The sequence below is a fragment of the Sapajus apella genome, unplaced genomic scaffold (assembly GCF_009761245.1).
Source record: "Sapajus apella isolate SASKATOON/1434 unplaced genomic scaffold, GSC_monkey_1.0 scaffold135, whole genome shotgun sequence".
In the NCBI taxonomy this organism is placed as follows: domain Eukaryota; kingdom Metazoa; phylum Chordata; class Mammalia; order Primates; family Cebidae; genus Sapajus; species Sapajus apella.
In genome coordinates this window covers 1,017,787-1,034,740 of record NW_022437075.1, presented here as the reverse complement: position 1 = coordinate 1,034,740, position 16,954 = coordinate 1,017,787, and the positions used below count along the sequence as shown (strand labels likewise).

Below are 16,954 nucleotides of genomic sequence, written 5' to 3'. Positions count from 1 at the left end.
TTGAGCCACCGCGCCCGGCCTCTTCTTAAGATTATAGCCTACAATGTTTAAATTTAGGGGGATACCCAGGTATGTGTATAATTCAGGTTCAGTATTAAGTCCATGAAGTTCAGTCAATTTGTGCATTTTAGAAAATGTCAAAGTTAATTTAGAGCCTATGTTGTAGATTTGTAAAAGCTCTTTTTATCTTTTTATTACGTAAATTATTTTAGTATCTAAATTTTGTTTACAACATAAACCACTTTTTTTTATTTATTTTTTTCTTTTTTGAGACGGAGTTTCGCTCTTGTTACCTAGGCTGGAGTGCAATGGCACGATCACCGCAACCCCCGCCTCCTGGGTTCAGGCAATTCTCCTACCTCAGCCTCCTGAGTAGCTGGGATTACAGGCACGTACCACCATGCCCAGCTAATTTTTCGTATTTTTAGTAGAGGTGGGGTTTCACCATGTTGACCAGGATGGTCTCGATCTTTTGACCTCGTGATCCACCCGCCTCGGCCTCCCAAAGTGCTGGGATTACAGGCGCGAGCCACCATGCCCGGCCCCATAAAGCACTTTTAAAGGTTACAAAAGACCAGGTGTGGTGGCTCATCCCTGTAATACTAGCACTTTGGGAGGACAACTTGAGCCCTGGAGTTCACCAACAGCCTAGGCAACATAGCAAAATCCTGTCTCTACAGAAAAAAAAAGTTAACCGGGCATGGTGGTATGCACCTGTAGTCCCAGCTACTGCTCCAGTTCCCAATACATTTCTCATTTCCATCTGAGACGTCATCATCCTGGATGTCCCCGTCCATATCATGTGATATCAGGATTTTGGTCACAACCATTTAAGCAGTGTCTAAGGTGCAGGCTGAAGTCACTCAAGTTCTCAGGATTCCTTTCAGTCTTGTCAGTTTCCAAAAGCAGAAGTAGTCTCGACAAATATACAGCTTTATCCTTTCAGGCATCTGGTATAATTAAGCCAAGAGTTCAGCCACTAAACTGGGCCAGATTGGTTTTTTTTTTGTTTGTTTTTTGTTTTCTTTTTGACGGAGTTTCGCTCTTGTTACCCAGGCTGGAGTGCAATGGCGCAATCTCAGCTCACCGCAACCTCCGCCTCCTGGGTTCAGGCAATTCTCCTGCCTCAGCCTCCTGAGTAGCTGGGATTACAGGCACGCACCACCATGCCCAGCTAATTTTTTTTTGTATTTTTAGTAGAGACGGGGTTTCACTGTGTTGACCAGGATGGTCTCGATCTCTTGACCTCGTGATCCACCCGCCTCGGCCTCCCAAAGTGCTGGGATTACAGGCTTGAGCCACTGCGCCCGGCGCTGGTCCAGATTGTTGATAGCAAGTTTCTCCCCCTCAGTGCATTCCCTTTCACATGGTGGGGGGTTACACAACCATTTTTAACATCAGGCAATTTAGCTGCATTTACCCTTAGCCCCAATATTGCTAGATGGGGTGAAGGCAAAACCCACCCCATCAGGCCTTTAGGAATTGTAACATAAGATTTACAAACACAGTTACAATTTCTTGCTTATAAACCGTCCTTGCGTCCAGTACTTGTAGTTGCATCCCTGGTCCAAGTTCTACTACATCAAGTAGGGAAGGGCAAAAAAAATTTTTTGAGGTTCTTTGAGAAAAAAATAAAAAATAAAAAATATATATATATATAGTTGTTATTTCCATTGTACTCTTCCCTTGGCAAGAATTGCACAGTCATACTGTCACAGACCACATGCTCTTTGGCTTCCCATGTAATTAAAATTAATGTATGGTCAAAGAGATTTCCCAGACAAGGCTTTTATTTGGGGGCTTATGCTCCAGTGCATGGAAAACAGTATAGTCACAGGGATCCTCCAGCTGACTGCCTGAAAAAGCCGGTGGGATTTTTTATTAGGCAAAGCACAGGGGTTGACATCAGAGGTAAGGTTAGCAGGTTTGGCTGGGCAAAGCACATGAGAGGCAGTCAATGCACGTCAGCATATCTGGTTGTAATGTTATCTTGAGTACTGGACCACCTGGTGGTCTGGCCAGTGGCAAGAAGGCTTAAAGTCAATTGTTCAGCATTCCTTCTTGAGGCAGAACACTCTGCAGCCTTGGTTTGATAATTGGGTTTCCTGAGGCCTAGAATTCTTTAAGTAAAAGGCATGGTTAAACATTATGGCCTCAGTGAGATAGTGGTGTGGGTTTTCTGATCAGTGGAAATGCATGAAAGAATGCTCTAGTGTGAGCCCACAACTGTGAAGGTGTATGACCCCTTTTTGCTTAGACAACCAATGTATCAATTATCTGTTATACTTTATCAAACTATTACTCTGAGGAAGCTATCTCTGCCCATTATTGGATATTTTGGGCTATGAAGTGTGTTTCTTGGTCTGAAGAAATGATGGTTGGCCATCCAAATCTATGCAATATTTTGGATTCTGTTTTGTTTTTTTTTTCTTTGTGGCACATTGGGCATTTTCATCTTCCATCGGGTAAGAAAGCCCACTCCAGCCGGGCGTGGTGGCTCACGCCTTTAATCCCAGTACTTTGGGAGGCTGAGGTGGGTGGATCATTTGAGGTCAGAAGTTTGAGACCAGCCTGGCCAATATGGTGAAACCCATTTTTAAAAAAGAAAAGAAAGCCCACTCCAGAGTCAGTGTCTATTTTTGTCAAGACTCATTTTTAGTCCCTCAGAGCTACCAGCATCAGTCTCACTTGACAGATGTGTTCAGGGCCTTACCATAAGGGAATCTGCCCCACAGCCATCAGCAGTCTCTGTCTCTCTTGCTGAGAAACCAGTTTTTACTGATATTATATGCCTGAAAGAATGCAAGAGGAAAATGTCTAGATTCAGCCCATCTCTGCACTACTGCAGTCTCCCCATACCCACTCATTTTATGCACTCAGGTGGCCACCTCAAGGGAGCACACAAGGATATCTGCTTGTTGATGTCAGTTACCTTCTGAACCTGGAAACTGTCATAGGGGAGCAATGATTCTCTGGGCCAGTGGCACAGGGGTAAAAGTATTTACCAAGACAGGTGTAGGCAGAGAAAAGCAGTTTTATTAGAGAAAGTAGAAAAATACTTATGAGGAGGCAATGGGCAGCCTACAAGAGAGAAGCAGACTGCAGAGAAACAAGGGCTTGCTGGAGATTTTATAGAATGGAACTTGGGCAGCTTGGTAATGCCAAGGCAGCAGGGAGCTTAATTTGCTTTCTTTAGTCAGCTGGAGTGTTTGATGAATTGAGGCATTTGATGGTAAGCAGGAAGTTTGTGAGTTATGTATGTTATCTGAGCAGGACGGCCATATATGTCTTGGGCCATATGTCCTGGACCACAAAGAAAAACAGATTTATAGCTTATTTGCTTTATCTCTTGACTTTATCTTGGGCTCATTAGCCTGACTCCTTTTCCCTAATTAGGACGCCACAGGAGAGAGTTCTTCTGATGAGCATTCATTTGTTCTACTTTAATGCAGCTCCCAAATCTCCATAGCGCTGTGTTCCATATAGGCATCCCTTTAAGTGTCCATATTTTCATTGCCCTTCTGACTAAGTGGCTAGGCCACTGGGCATTGCCCATGAGTCAGGAAAAACCCAAACACAGGGACTTCCACCACTATTCAGTTCTTCCATTACTATTAGAAAAACAGCATACAATTCGGCCCACCCAGCTGATCGGTTTTTACCTTCTTTGATCAATGTAGCAGTCTTCCAAACAGGATGTTGTACATTCACTTTGAAACTAATATCTTCTCCTGCTATCAGCCCTAGAAGGAAAAAGAAAGAAAGGAAAGTCTGTAAATCAAGTAGCTCTTTCTTGGTCAGTTGAAAGCTATTCATAGTACACTGTCCAAGTGTCAGTAGAATCCAGCAGCATCTCACACAGTTCCAGAATCAGTTCTGAGGTAAAGAGGCTCCCTCCTTTCATTTCTCAACTACCACCATCCTGTAGAAACCATTTTCATTTTATTATGGACCATTTCTCGGCACTGCCATCCCCATTTCAGCATTTCTCTGACATCACCCAAAACCAAGTATTTCAGGTTTTGACATCGTTTTATGTCCTTCATTCATAGGGGTAGGTTCAATTAATGTCCAATAGCAAGGTTGTAAATGCCCCTGAAGTGGAAATTCTCTAGACCAAAATCTCAGTAGTTGTTGCTGGGAGGCTTGCCTAGGCCTTTGCCATAAGCCCCAGTAAATACTCCGTAAAAGGCTTTTAAATGAAGAATTTGTCCCTACCAGCACTATTGTTTCCACTATGCATTGTGTGGGCTTGAGGACTCTTACTGGCTCCTATTTAGCATGTCCAATTAACATTGTTTAACATTGTTTAAAGAGCAGATTTATGTACTTTCTGTTTTATGGCACTAGTCAGATACAATGTTCATTTCCATGGTAAGATCAGTAAAAGAGATACAACCACTTCACAAGAAATGTTTCAAATATACCAATTTTCATTATCCAATCAGCCCTCACATTTTATGTTCTAGTTCGAAGAACTTATTTTCTTCTCCCCAAGACCATTTTACCCTCTGTTGTGCACAAGGCTTTGGGTCCCTAGCCAAAGGCTGAGCCAAAGGACCCGGCTCTTTTGTCAATCTTTATCTTGATTAATCTGTGTAACTATTGGTCCAGGCAACTTCAGATGAGATTTCTCATGGTAGTCTCTGCCTTCCAGCTTTTAAAAATTTTTCCTAATTGTGGAAAATACAGTAAACCGGTTTGAGGCCCTTTACTTGTTACAGCAAGGGCTTCCTTTGGTCCACCCAACCTTCGACGGTGTTCTGTTAAGATCTTTGTTTTCACCTCATCAATATCCATTTTATTCATTCCATTTCTTATTTTTATTTATTTATTTTTAGATAGGGCCTCGCTCTATCACCCAGGCTGAAATGCAGTAGTGTAATCATAGCTCACTACAGCTTTGAACTCCTGAGCTCAAGTGATCCTCCCGCCTCAGCTTCCTAAGTAGCTGGGACCACAGGTATGTGCCACCACACCCAGCTAATTTTTATTTATTTTGTAGAGCCAAGGTCTCATTGTGTTGCTCAGCCTGATCTTTAACTCCTGGACTCAAGAAATCCTCCTACCTTGACCTCCCAAAGTGCTGGCATTATAGGCATGAGACACCGTGCCTGTCCATTCCATTTCTTAGCAACTAAATATTTTCACCCTGCTGAGATGAGTCCCATGACTTTCCCCTTTGTTTTTCCTCTTAGTTTCAACCCATCAATATTCTCTTTATTCACCTTATTTCTTAATAACCATTTAAAAACTTTCACCCTCCTGGGATGAATACTTTCACTCTGTTTTTTGCCTTTCCCCAATTATCTGGTTAATTAACCTGATGTTTTTATTAGGATCTGAAATATCAGGAGAGGAAGCTGAAACGGCAAATTTGATAAGGCTTCTCAAACTGTTGTTTGATTCTGCAGAAATAACATCACATGGGGTGCCCATGTAGATGGACCTCCTTAATCACAGCATTTAACATGATCTAGGTAATGAGAATATTTAAAAAATAAATATCTCAGTAGTCATAAGCCAGTCCCACAAAGCTAGCACATAAAGTATATCAGCTGCATCATATGGGGTGTTGATTCAGAGGCTCAGGAAGCTCAGGGCGTTGATTAGAGGCATTGATTCAGGCTCAGGAAGCCGAGGCCAGATCCACACGGACGCGTACTCCACAGGGCCGCCCTGCGGGAGCGCAGAAGCCTCCTCCCCCTCACGTTCAGGGTCGAGGCCTTCAAGGCCTTGCGGGCCGAGGAGGTTCTGTGAAAGACAGGGGCCACCTAGGTATCCCGCTCTGCGCAGGTGTTCTGGAAGGCCACGTGGCAGCCTCGCCCCTTGCCGCTCCTGCTGAGACCTGAGCCCCTTGACTGTCCCCAGATGCGGGAGGCAGGGCCGAGATGTCCCAGAGCCGAGGTGCTGGGCAACTCCACCACGGGGGACGTCACCTCAGGAGCCGCCGAGGAAAGCGACTCTGCTTCCCTGAGACTCTGTTTCGCTGAGGGCCCCACTTAGCATTTATAGGTGGAGTTAGACCCTTTCTCAGGGTACACCGATATTATAGTGCCTTTTATCTAGTCCACCAGGCTGGCTGTTCCCTCAATAATTATATATACCCATCTGCTATTGTTCAATAGTGAGCTATGGGTCCTGCATCAATCCAAACAGGCTCTCCACTCTGCAGCATTGGAGACTAGATACTGCTGGCCAGGCATGGTGGCTCATGCCTGTAATCCTAGCACTTTGGGAAATCCAGGTGGGCTGATCACTTGATGTCAGGAGTTCAAAATCAGCCTGGCTAACATGGTGAAACACCATCTCTACTAAAAATACAAAAAAATTAGCCATGCGTGATGGCGAGTGCCTGTAACCCCAGCAACTCAGGAGGCTGAGGCAGGAGAATCGCTTGAACCTAGGAGATGGAGGTTGCAGTGAGCCGAGATCGTGCCACTGCACTGTAGCCTAGGCAACAGAGGGAGATTCTGTCTCAAAAAACAAAACGAAAGAAAACTACATACTGCCCCCAAATTAGTTACTCTGGCTACCTTCTTGGTAACCTCACCTAGCACTAAAGTCTGTCCCAGCACCCTCTTTTACTTTATTTTTGGGGTTACAAATAATAATAACCAAGGAATTGAATATTTCACTTTTGTTTTTAAATTTAAAAATACATTTTAGCCGGGCGCGGTGGCTCAAGCCTGTAATCCCAGCACTTTGGGAGGCCGAGGCGGGTGGATCACGAGGTCAAGAGATCGAGACCATCCTAGTCAACATGGTGAAACCCAGTCTCTACTAAAAATACAAAAAATTAGCTGGGCACGGTGGCACGTGCCTATAATCCCAGCTACTCAGGAGGCTGAGGCAGGAGAATTGCCTGAACCCAGGAGGCGGAGGTTGCGGTGAGCCGAGATCGCGCCATTGCACTCCAGCCTGGGTAACAAGAGCGAAACTCCGTCTCAAAAAAAAAAAAAATACATTTTAAATTATCTTTTTAAAAAATAAGACCAGGTGAGAGTGCAGTGGCTATTCACAGGTGTGATCCTACTACTGAGCAGCATGGGAGTTTTTATCTGCTCCATTTCTAACCTGGGCCAGTTCACTCCTCTTTAGGCAACGTGGTGGTCCCCTACTTCCCAGAGGTCACCTTATTGATGCTGAACTTAGTGTGGACACCAGATCTTCATACTCCTGGACTTAAGTAATCCTCCTGCCTGAGCCTCCTGAGTAGCTAGGATTACAGGTGCACCACCACACCCAGATAATTTTTATTTTTTGTGGAGGGGGGTCTGGCTGTGCTGCCCAAGAGATCCTTCCATCTCAGCCTCCTAGTGCTTGGATTACAGGCGTGAGCCACCGCGCCGGCCTGACATTTCCTTTCCTCCACATTCTCTAGCTGTGTAACTTGCAACTCTTTAGCTCTGTGCCTGCAGAAGAACTGAACATTCTGTTACCAACAGAGCATGGCCCGATGAGACTGGTCCAGCGGTTATACCTGCACCTTCGCGGAGGCCATTATGAGTATCCCTACAGGCCCGGTCTCAGGGTGCCCCCGGAAGCCTGTACCAGCTGCTGTAAGGCAGAGCATGGACTTCCCCTGGGGGGACTAAATCCCATCTGTGGGCTCCAGAAGCCTCGCTCCTACTACGCCACCGCGTGGGGCGCCCTGGGAACCCGCCTGCTTCCCTATTGCCCTGAGGGCGGTTGGAGATGGTCCCAGCCCGTGTGGGAGGCGAAGTAGGAGACTTCCTCAGCGGGGCTCAAGGCTCATCTGGACCCAGTTTTCAGCCGAGGGGCGGTGGCGTGGGCGTCGGAAAACGCAGGAGCGGCTCCCAGGCCCCCCAGGAGGGGACTCAGGGAAGCAGAGGCGCTTTCCTCCGCCGCTCCGGGACCTCCCCAGCTGTCCGGTCCCCAGACCTCCCCCGGGGTAGAGCCGCTCAGCACCTCTGCCCCTGGGACATCTCGGCCCCGCCTTCCGCATCTGGGACAGTCGGAGGCTCAGGTCTGAGCAGGTGCGGCAAGGGGCGAGGCCGCCACGTGGCCTTCTGGAACACCTGGCAGAGCGCGACACCTAGGTGGCTCCTGCCTTTCACGGAACCGCCTCGGCCCGCACGGACTGAACGCCTCGACCCTGCACGTGAGGGGGGACGAGGCTTCTTCGCTCCCGCAGGGCTGCCCTGTGGAGTACGCGTCCTTGTGAATCGGGCTTCGGCTCCCTGAGCCTGAATCAGCGCCTGTAATCACCTGGGCGCTCAGCCGCGACGGGACCACAGAAATCGACCAGCAGCCCCGTTAAGGAGCGACAAGGCCCAGCCCTCTCCTGGGCTGGCGACGCCGTTTCCCAGCGCCCCCAGCGCGGCCGCTTGGCCTTTGTTCAGGGTCACTCTGGGCCGCAGCATCCTTCCCAACCCCTGGGAACCAGGGACGACTACATTACCCACAAGGCTCTGTCTCCAGCTGCAAGGAAGCTGAGCCAATCAGCGCTGAGAAAAGCGTCGTTTCCGCATTTAGGCCAACGGGTCTGGGCGGGACTTCCGGTATCGCTTCAGTGGCGGTCATTTTAGCAGCCCTTGAGTGCATGCAGTCCTTGAGAGCTTTGGGAGCGCTTTGTTTGGCGAGAAAGCCCAAAGGCGCTAGGGGAGGGTTCCTTCCGCTGAACAGTGGCAGGTCTAAGGGACAGCGGCGGCAGGTTGACGGTTTTGCGCAGGTCCCCTCGACCGTCGCTCTCGGGTCCCGCCCCCACTCTGCCCACAGGCTCCGATGGCTGCGGCCGCGCTGAGGGCCCCGACTCAGGTGAGCGCCGCCTCCACTGGGCCTCACCCTCCTTCATCCCCATTCAAATTCTAAGGCCCAGTAAGGGGTGCCTTCCTGAGTCCCTACGGTCTAGATCCTCGTGTCCAGTACAGTGGGGACTCGTGGGTGGGGTCCCAATTTCCAGAACTTGGATGATGAGGCATGGAAGAGAGTGACGGGCCGGCGTTTGTAAACTCTTAGAGATTGAGTGAAGACCGTTGATACCTGGAGTGTCAAGGTGGGGAGTTTTCCCTTAATTCTTAAGGATGCTAGGAGCCGTGGAGGGTTGTGTACAGAAGAGGCATATGGTCTGAGTTAGGTGTTTCGAAGTTTTCCAGAAGCCACATGGAGTTAGACTAGAAAAGAATGGAATAACACGGAGGCATAGGAAGGTTGAGTTCTTGTGCAAGGTCCCACAGTTGCTAGGAGCAGGGACTGCAACACTGAGGTTCAGAAACAATGCAGACATCCTCAGTCCACCGGGCTCTGGCCTGGACAGGAATACAAGGAAGCCTGAATCAGTAGAGACCTGCTCTGGTCACCTGCCTCTCATGATCTTTGGCTTTCCACAGGTTACCGTGACTCCAGAAACACATATGGACCTCACAAAGGTGAGTGGAGTGTGTCCCAGGCCCTCACTGGTCCTGACCCCATCCTGGGGTTTTTTCATGAATTTTTTTTTCTTTTGCCACTTATCCACTTTTTTGACTTAAGGACACTTTACAAACCCCAAGCTTGACTTCCCGATTCTAGACTGACGGTTACTTGTAGAAGCTTTTATCGGTGGCAGACAGTGGAATGAGATGTAAAAGGTTGTTCCCCCCACTTAGAATAATGTGTAATGTCGCCAGTGAAGCTGAGCTGGTTCAGAGAAACCCAACTCTTTTTTCTTTCTCATAGGAACTGAGAGCATCAGGGCAGGTTTCAGGCCTGGAATGGCTCTGAGAAATTGGGTGTTTTTTCTGGAGATGATGGGAGTAATGGGAGGTTTAGAGAAGATGAGGAAGGTTATCTGACACTGGTCTCATCAGGTTCACTGTTTGTTTTTTGTTTTTTTTTTTTTTTTGAGACGGAGTTTCGCTCTTGTTACCCAGGCTGGAGTGCAATGGCACTATCTCGGCTCACCGCAACCTCCGCCTCCTGGGTTCAGGCAATTCTCCTGCCTCAGCCTCCTGAGTAGCTGGGATTACAGGCACACGCCACCATGCCCAGCTAATTTTTTGTATTTTTAGTAGAGACGGGGTTTCACCATGTTGACCAGGATGGTCTCGATCTCTTGACCTCGTGATCCACCCGCCTCGGCCTCCCAAAGTGCTGGGATTACAGGCTTGAGCCACCGCGCCCGGCCAGGTTCACTGTTAACAAAGCATAGAGAATACTCTGTGGGTGTGAAGGAGGCAATAGAAAGACCAGGGAGGAGGCTACTGCAGTGGCCAAGGTGAGTTTTGATAGTGGCTTCACCAGTGTTGTGGCTGTGGAGGTAGAAGAAGTGCCTGGATTTTTAATTAGGCCTGCCTGCATTTTCAGATTTTTACGGTAAGAGTAGTCAAGCATTACTCCAGGCCTTTTGAATTTAGCATCTGGGAGGATGGAAACTCTATCAGCTAGCATGTAATGGGATTAATTTTCTTTTCTCTTTTTTTTTTTTTTTTTTTTTTTTTTTAGACAAAGCCTTACTCTGTCGCTCAGGCTGGAGTACAGTGGCTGGATCCTGGCTGGATCTCTGTAGCTGGGACTACAGGTGAGTGCCACCATGCCTGGCTGATTTTTTGTATTTTTGTAGAGATGGAGGTTTCACCATGTTAGCCAGGATGGTCTTGATCTCCTGACCTCATGATCCACCTGCCTTGGCCTCCCAAAGTGCTGGGATTACAGCCATGAGCCACCATGCCCTGCTGTTTTTTTTTAATTTTTATTTTTTTTAGACAGAGTCTCACTCTGTCACTTAGGCTAGAGTACAGTGACTTGATCTTGGCTCATTGCAGTCTCCACCTCCCGGGTTCAAGCAATCCTCCTCTCCTGCCTCAGCCTCCCAAGTGGCTGGGACTCTAGGCATATGCCACCACCATTTTTAGTAGAGACAGGGTTTCATCATGTTGGCCAGGCTGGTCTCAAATTCCTGACCTCAGGTGATCCACCTGCCTCAGCCTCCCAAAGTGCTGGGATTACAGGCATGAGCCACCTCACCCAGCCGATTAATTTTCATTAAGGATATCAGGAGTTTTGTTTTTCAGCTGTTACCATAGTCTGAGATGTTCCAAAGAATGATATATAGAGACATCAAGTGAGTAGCTGTCCAGCACATCTGGAATTCTGGAAGTGGTTTAAGATGAAGACATCTAAAAGGTGGCGGCCAGTGTTTGGCCCAGGGTAACTATGGGTTACAATTAGGAGTGGGTAATCCTTGTCATGAAGATAATGCTATTAATAACCCAGGAAAGGAAAGTTGGGGGCTATGACTATATCTCGTGCTTGGACACTTGGTAGAGGTGGTGAGCATCACAAACAGTTGTGGGAGAGAAGTGATCATGGGAAGGTTGTAGGAAAGAGGATGATCTAGTGTATTAGTCTGTTTTCACACTGCTGATAAAGACAAGTCTCTAGGAAGTTCCAGACTTTCCCACATTTTCCTGTCTTCTTCTGAGCCTTCCAAACTGTTCCAACCTCTGCCTGCTACCTAGTTCCAAAATCGCTTCCACATTTTCTGGTATCTTTACAGCAGAGCCCCACTTTACTGATACCAATTTACTGTATTAGTGCATTTTCGTGCTGCTGAGAAAGATGTGCTCAAGACTAGGTAATTTATAAGGAAAAAGAGGTTTAATAGACTCATGGTTCCACGTGGCTGGGGAGGCCTCACAATCATGGCAGAGGACAAAAGGCATGTCTTGCATGGCAGCAGACAAGAAAGAACTTGTTCAGGGGAACTCCCCCTTATAAAACCATCAGTTCTCGTGAGACTTATTTACTATCATGAGACCAATGGGAAAGACCCACCCCTATGATTCAATTACCTCCCACTAGGTCCCTCCCATGACGTGGGAACTGTGGGAGCTACAATTCAATATGAGATTTGGGTGGGGACACAGCCAAATCATATTATCTGACAAGTAGTCAAGGCTTCCAAGGCATTAGGGACATAAGACAGACATGGAGACAAAGAAATAATTGGTAGAAGATAACACTGAGGCCAGGTATAGTGGTCTGTGTCCCTGCAAACTTCATATTCTTAAACCCTAATTCCAGTGTGATGGTATTTGCAGGTTGGGCCTTTGGGGGTAATTAGGTCATGAGGGTGGAACCCTAATGAATAGGATTAGTGAGTACTCTTAAACTAAGAGGCTAGAGAACTACCCGGTGCTCTTTCCACCTTGTGAGGATACAAGTGGTCAGCAGTCTGCAACCTGGAAAGAGCCCCCACCAGAACCTGGCCATGCTGGCACTCTAATCTCAGGCATCTACCTGCAGATCTGTGAGAAATAAATTTCTGTTACTGATAAGCCACCCAGTTTATGATATTATGCTAGCAGCCCAAACTGACTATAACACTAGGACTAGTGCTTATTCACATGGTAAAAACTCGCCAGGAATTTGTTGTGACCCTTGGCGTGTCTGGGGAGGGTGTCAGTCAAGCAGTTGGATAAGTTTAGGAGTACAAGTGTTCATCTGTATGAGTCATTAGGTTGGGGGTAGAGAGCCTCTGAGAGTCTGTGCCACTGAGGCCACTGATTTTGAATGAGGGTTAAGAGGTTAGCCGGGCGCGGTGGCTCAAGCCTGTAATCCCAGCACTTTGGGAGGCCGAGGCGGGTGGATCACGAGGTCAAGAGATCGAGACCATCCTGGTCAACATGGTGAAACCCTGTCTCTACTAAAAATACAAAACATTAGCTGGGCATGGTGGCGTGTGCCTGTAATCCCAGCTACTCAGGAGGCTGAGGCAGGAGAATTGCCTGAACCCGGGAGGCGGAGATTGCGGTGAGCCGAGATCGCGCCATTGCACTCCAGCCTGGGTAACATGAGTGAAACTCCGTCTCAAAAAAAAAAAAAAAAAAAAAAAAAGGTGAGAGGAAGTTTATGACTGAAGAGGGGACATCAAGTGCAGCACAAGTGGAGGGCAGCCATCACTGTCTGGCATCAGGTGATTCTTGGTGGCTGAGGTTGAAGCAAGGAACAGAGTCAGGAAGATAGGCCTTCCAAGCAGGATAGAGGCTGTCTATGACAGTAGAAACCATCAGAGATCTGTGTAGCTGTCTCAGTTTGCCAGGCAGAGGGGTGAAGGTGGCTGTGGGAGTGAGACTGAGCGAGTATGGTTCAAAGAATGATGTGCACATGGAGAGGGAGTGTGAACTGAAGGACCCAAGGCCCTGGCATTGAGGACTTAAGGGTGAAAGGTGAACTCACATTTCATTGTGTCTAGGAAGCATCATCTGAAAGACTCTTGGGGAACTGCCTGACAAGAAGGGATGCAACCCTACATACTGGGCCCAAAGTTTAGATGTGGTACATCCTGCTCACATCCTGGTTGGTGCTGTAGAAGGACACAGTGATTACTGGGACCATGAGGAGAGAGTGGGCATCTGTGTCACCAGGGCCTGTATTTCCTTTAAGGTGGGGATGAATGAGCGGGTGGATGAACTTGATTGTGGAGTGACCTGTCCCCATCATGACAGGGCTGTGTGACCTTTGAGGACATCGCCATTTACTTCTCACAGGAAGAGTGGGGACTTCTTGATGAGGCTCAGAGAATCCTGTACCTTGAAGTGATGCTGGAGAACTTTGCCCTTGTAGCCTCACTGGGTAAGGCCCTCACACCAACTCCAGTTTCCTGATCTGTATATGCTCTTTTGCTGACTTCCCCACTTTCTTGGGATATGTGCTATGGGTGCCAGCACTGTGCACTGCCTGAGCAGCCCTAACACCTGCTGCCCAGTGGTCTGGGAAGCAGGTGTTCTGCAGTCAGCCAAATGAATCTCTATTGCCTGCCCTCTTCTTGGCTGGGTGACTATGTTCAGATCCATGACACTTTGTGTCCCAAGTTCCCCGCACCCCCATCTGCTAGCTGATATTTTCTTGTGGCTACCTGTATCATGATTATAGTCGTTGTCATGGTCTATACTTATGGGGACAATGGGCTCTTCTTACTGCTCTAGTTTTTTGGGTTTTTTTTTTTAATGATACTAACTTTCTTTCCCTCTTTGAGTCCTGATCACTTACATGTTCTGTGTTTCTGGTAGGACTTGGCTTCATGAAGGTCCCACATCTCTAGACAACTGAGGGTGTGCAGAGAAACCTGGTTGCTTTATAGGGTGAACATGGTCTCAGAGAAGGCCTGGGCTTGTTGAGTGGCAACTGGTGGGGGGGGGCACGATATCCAGGCTGTTTTCAGATCATATAAGGAGCCTGTCCTGTCTTCACCACTGTTTGGGTGCACATGCCACTAGCCAAACTGCATTTCTATATTTTCTTCCCTATACTTGACACTTTTCTGTCTTCTTATTTTCATCTATGACTTCTAGTACCTGGCTACCTTTGCCTTTCTGGTCTTCATGCATTATCTGCTCCTTTGCACTGCTCCCTCAATGTTTTCCGACATTGATGCATACATAATGTCTCATGAAGTATGCATATCTGATCACATGAAGATATGTGATCATATCACTTGCTACTCAGTTTCAATTGGATTTTCCTGGGCTTGGGCACAATCAACCTTCTGTACATCATGCAGGTGAGCAGACAAGGTCCTCCTCAAGACTGTGTGGTGAGTTTTGGGAATTTGAAGGCTACTCAAAGATAACTTTTGAGGCCATTGGTAGAGGAATGGTTTGCAGACTATGCCATTCCCTGTCCTCCATCCCATCCATATGTCCTTTATTTGGCGAGGGCTCCCTCATTCTGTGATCTTTAGAGATCCAGTATTGCAAAGCAACCCCTTTCTCAGCCTGCCCCCAGCTCCATTATCCTCAAAACAAACCTGGTGAATCGTTCCTTTGGTATGTATGTAATGGAGCTTCCTGTTCCCAGCATAGCCAATATATATTTCATCTGCTTTTAGGTTGTGGCCATGGAACAGAGGATAAAAAGACACCTTCTGAGCAGAATGTTTCTATAGGAGTGTCACAGTCAAAGGCAGGTTCATCCACACAGAATACTCAACCCTGTGAGATGTGTGTCCCTGTCCTGAAAGATATTTTGCATCTGGCTGATCTCCCTGGGCAGAAACCATACTTGGTTGGAGAATGTACAAACCGTCATGAGCCCCAGAAGCATCACAGTGCAAAGAAATCCTTCAAGAGGGATATGGACAGAGCCTCATGTGTGAAGCGCTGCCTATTCCGTATGTCATTGAAGCCCTTTTGCAAATTGGAAGTTGGGAAGGACCTACCAGCCATGTTGGGGCTTCTGAGGTCCCTGGTCTTTCCTGGAGGCAGGAAGCCCAACACAGTTACTGAATGTGAGGAAGACATTCACAGTCAAGAAAGTCATTACAGGTCAGGTGAATGTGGGAAGGCTTCCAGCCACAAACACACACCTGTTCACCATCCAAGAGTTTACACAGGAAAAAAGCTTTATGAGTGTAGCAAATGTGGGAAAGCCTTCCGTGGCAAGTACTCACTTGTTCAGCACCAGAGAGTACATACTGGAGAAAGACCTTGGGAGTGCAGTGAATGTGGAAAATTCTTTAGCCAAACCTCCCACCTTAATGACCATCGGAGAATCCACACTGGAGAAAGGCCTTATGAGTGCAGCGAATGTGGGAAATTATTTAGACAAAACTCCAGCCTTGTTGACCACCAGAAAATACACACTGGAGCAAGGCCTTATGAGTGTAGCCAGTGTGGGAAATCTTTTAGCCAAAAAGCCACCCTTGTTAAACACCAAAGAGTTCACACTGGAGAAAGGCCTTATAAGTGTAGTGAATGTGGGAATTCCTTTAGTCAAAGTGCCATTCTTAATCAACACCGAAGAATTCACACTGGAGCAAAGCCTTATGAGTGTGGCCAGTGTGGGAAATCCTTTAGTCAAAAAGCTACCCTCATTAAACACCAGAGAGTTCACACTGGAGAAAGGCCTTATAAGTGTGGTGAATGTGGGAAATCCTTTAGTCAAAGCTCCATTCTTATTCAACACCGGAGAATTCATACTGGAGCAAGGCCTTATGAGTGTGGCCAGTGTGGAAAGTCCTTTAGCCAAAAGTCTGGTCTCATTCAACACCAAGTGGTTCACACTGGAGAAAGGCCTTATGAGTGTGACAAATGTGGGAATTCCTTTAGCCAATGCTCCAGCCTCATTCATCACCAAAAATGTCATAACACGTAGAGGCCCCATGAATGCAGCAAAAGTGGAAGCGCCTTTAACTCAAGATCTATCATCATTAACTCCTGAAAGTCCACACTTCAGTAGAGCCTTAGGCCTACAAGGAATGTTCTGTCTCTGTGGTATTGTAGCAGTAGAGAGCCTTTGTGAGGGAGCCATCTGCCTGAAGTTGAATCTCATTCTACCTTGCTTCTCTGGTAGAAACCATCTCCCCTCTACCACCTTGCACTGTGGGGATTGGTCACCCTGATGTGCTAAAGCAAGGCTGACATCTGTGTGTTCTCTTAGTCTTTGGAGGAAATCTTGAGTAATCTGAGCCTTTAAAGAAAATTCATTCTCTTTTCTGACTGATCACAGCATACATGTGACCCAGTTTTGGTCAGGAGGGCCCAGCCATGGTTCTGCTGGACACTTATGTGCAAGGATTCCCTTCATGGAAATTCTTGGTCTCACAGGACACTTGGTCATTCTTCTAGCCTCCAAGTCACTACCTGGTGAATGGCTGCCTCACATTGCTCCAGTTTGAACACTAATAAAGGCCTTATATTTGAATCTACCTGTAGTCTTGGGGTTTTGTTTACTGTGGGGTGGCTGGGAAACAGACTCAACTCTATATGAAGGAATGGACAGCTTTTATGGGCCTCTGCAGGAAAAGTAAGATGAAGGAGTAATTCTCATTCTTGTTTTGGTCATATTTGCTTTGCTACCTAAAATCTAGGAAAAATGCAAGGTTTTGGTTATTCTAATTTGTGGCCTGGATCCCTATTCTTTCTGTGGGACTGGAGATCATGTTGAGGAGAGGCCAGCTGTTTTGATAAGCACCTTTGTTTCAGGGAATAGGACAATTTTATTCCATTGC

The 16,954-nt window shown here is 47.2% G+C and overlaps 1 protein-coding gene across 2 annotated transcripts; it reads left to right on the top strand.

The window, feature by feature from the left end:
- Nucleotides 1-8,537: 8,537 nt before the first annotated feature.
- ZIK1 (zinc finger protein interacting with K protein 1) lies at nucleotides 8,538-16,651 on the top strand. Of its 2 annotated transcripts, XM_032263277.1 has the most exons (4): nucleotides 8,538-8,781; nucleotides 9,354-9,392; nucleotides 13,452-13,578; nucleotides 14,834-16,651. In XM_032263277.1, exons 1-4 carry the CDS (start codon nucleotides 8,749-8,751, stop codon nucleotides 16,096-16,098), a joined length of 1,464 nt encoding a protein of 487 aa, XP_032119168.1. In that variant the 5' UTR covers nucleotides 8,538-8,748; the 3' UTR covers nucleotides 16,099-16,651. The 2 variants fall into 2 exon arrangements, with proteins under 2 accessions (XP_032119168.1, XP_032119169.1); XM_032263278.1 differs by lacking the exons at nucleotides 8,538-8,781; nucleotides 9,354-9,392 and adding an exon at nucleotides 11,810-12,530 and having other exon boundaries at nucleotides 12,842-13,578.
- Nucleotides 16,652-16,954: the final 303 nt, after the last annotated feature.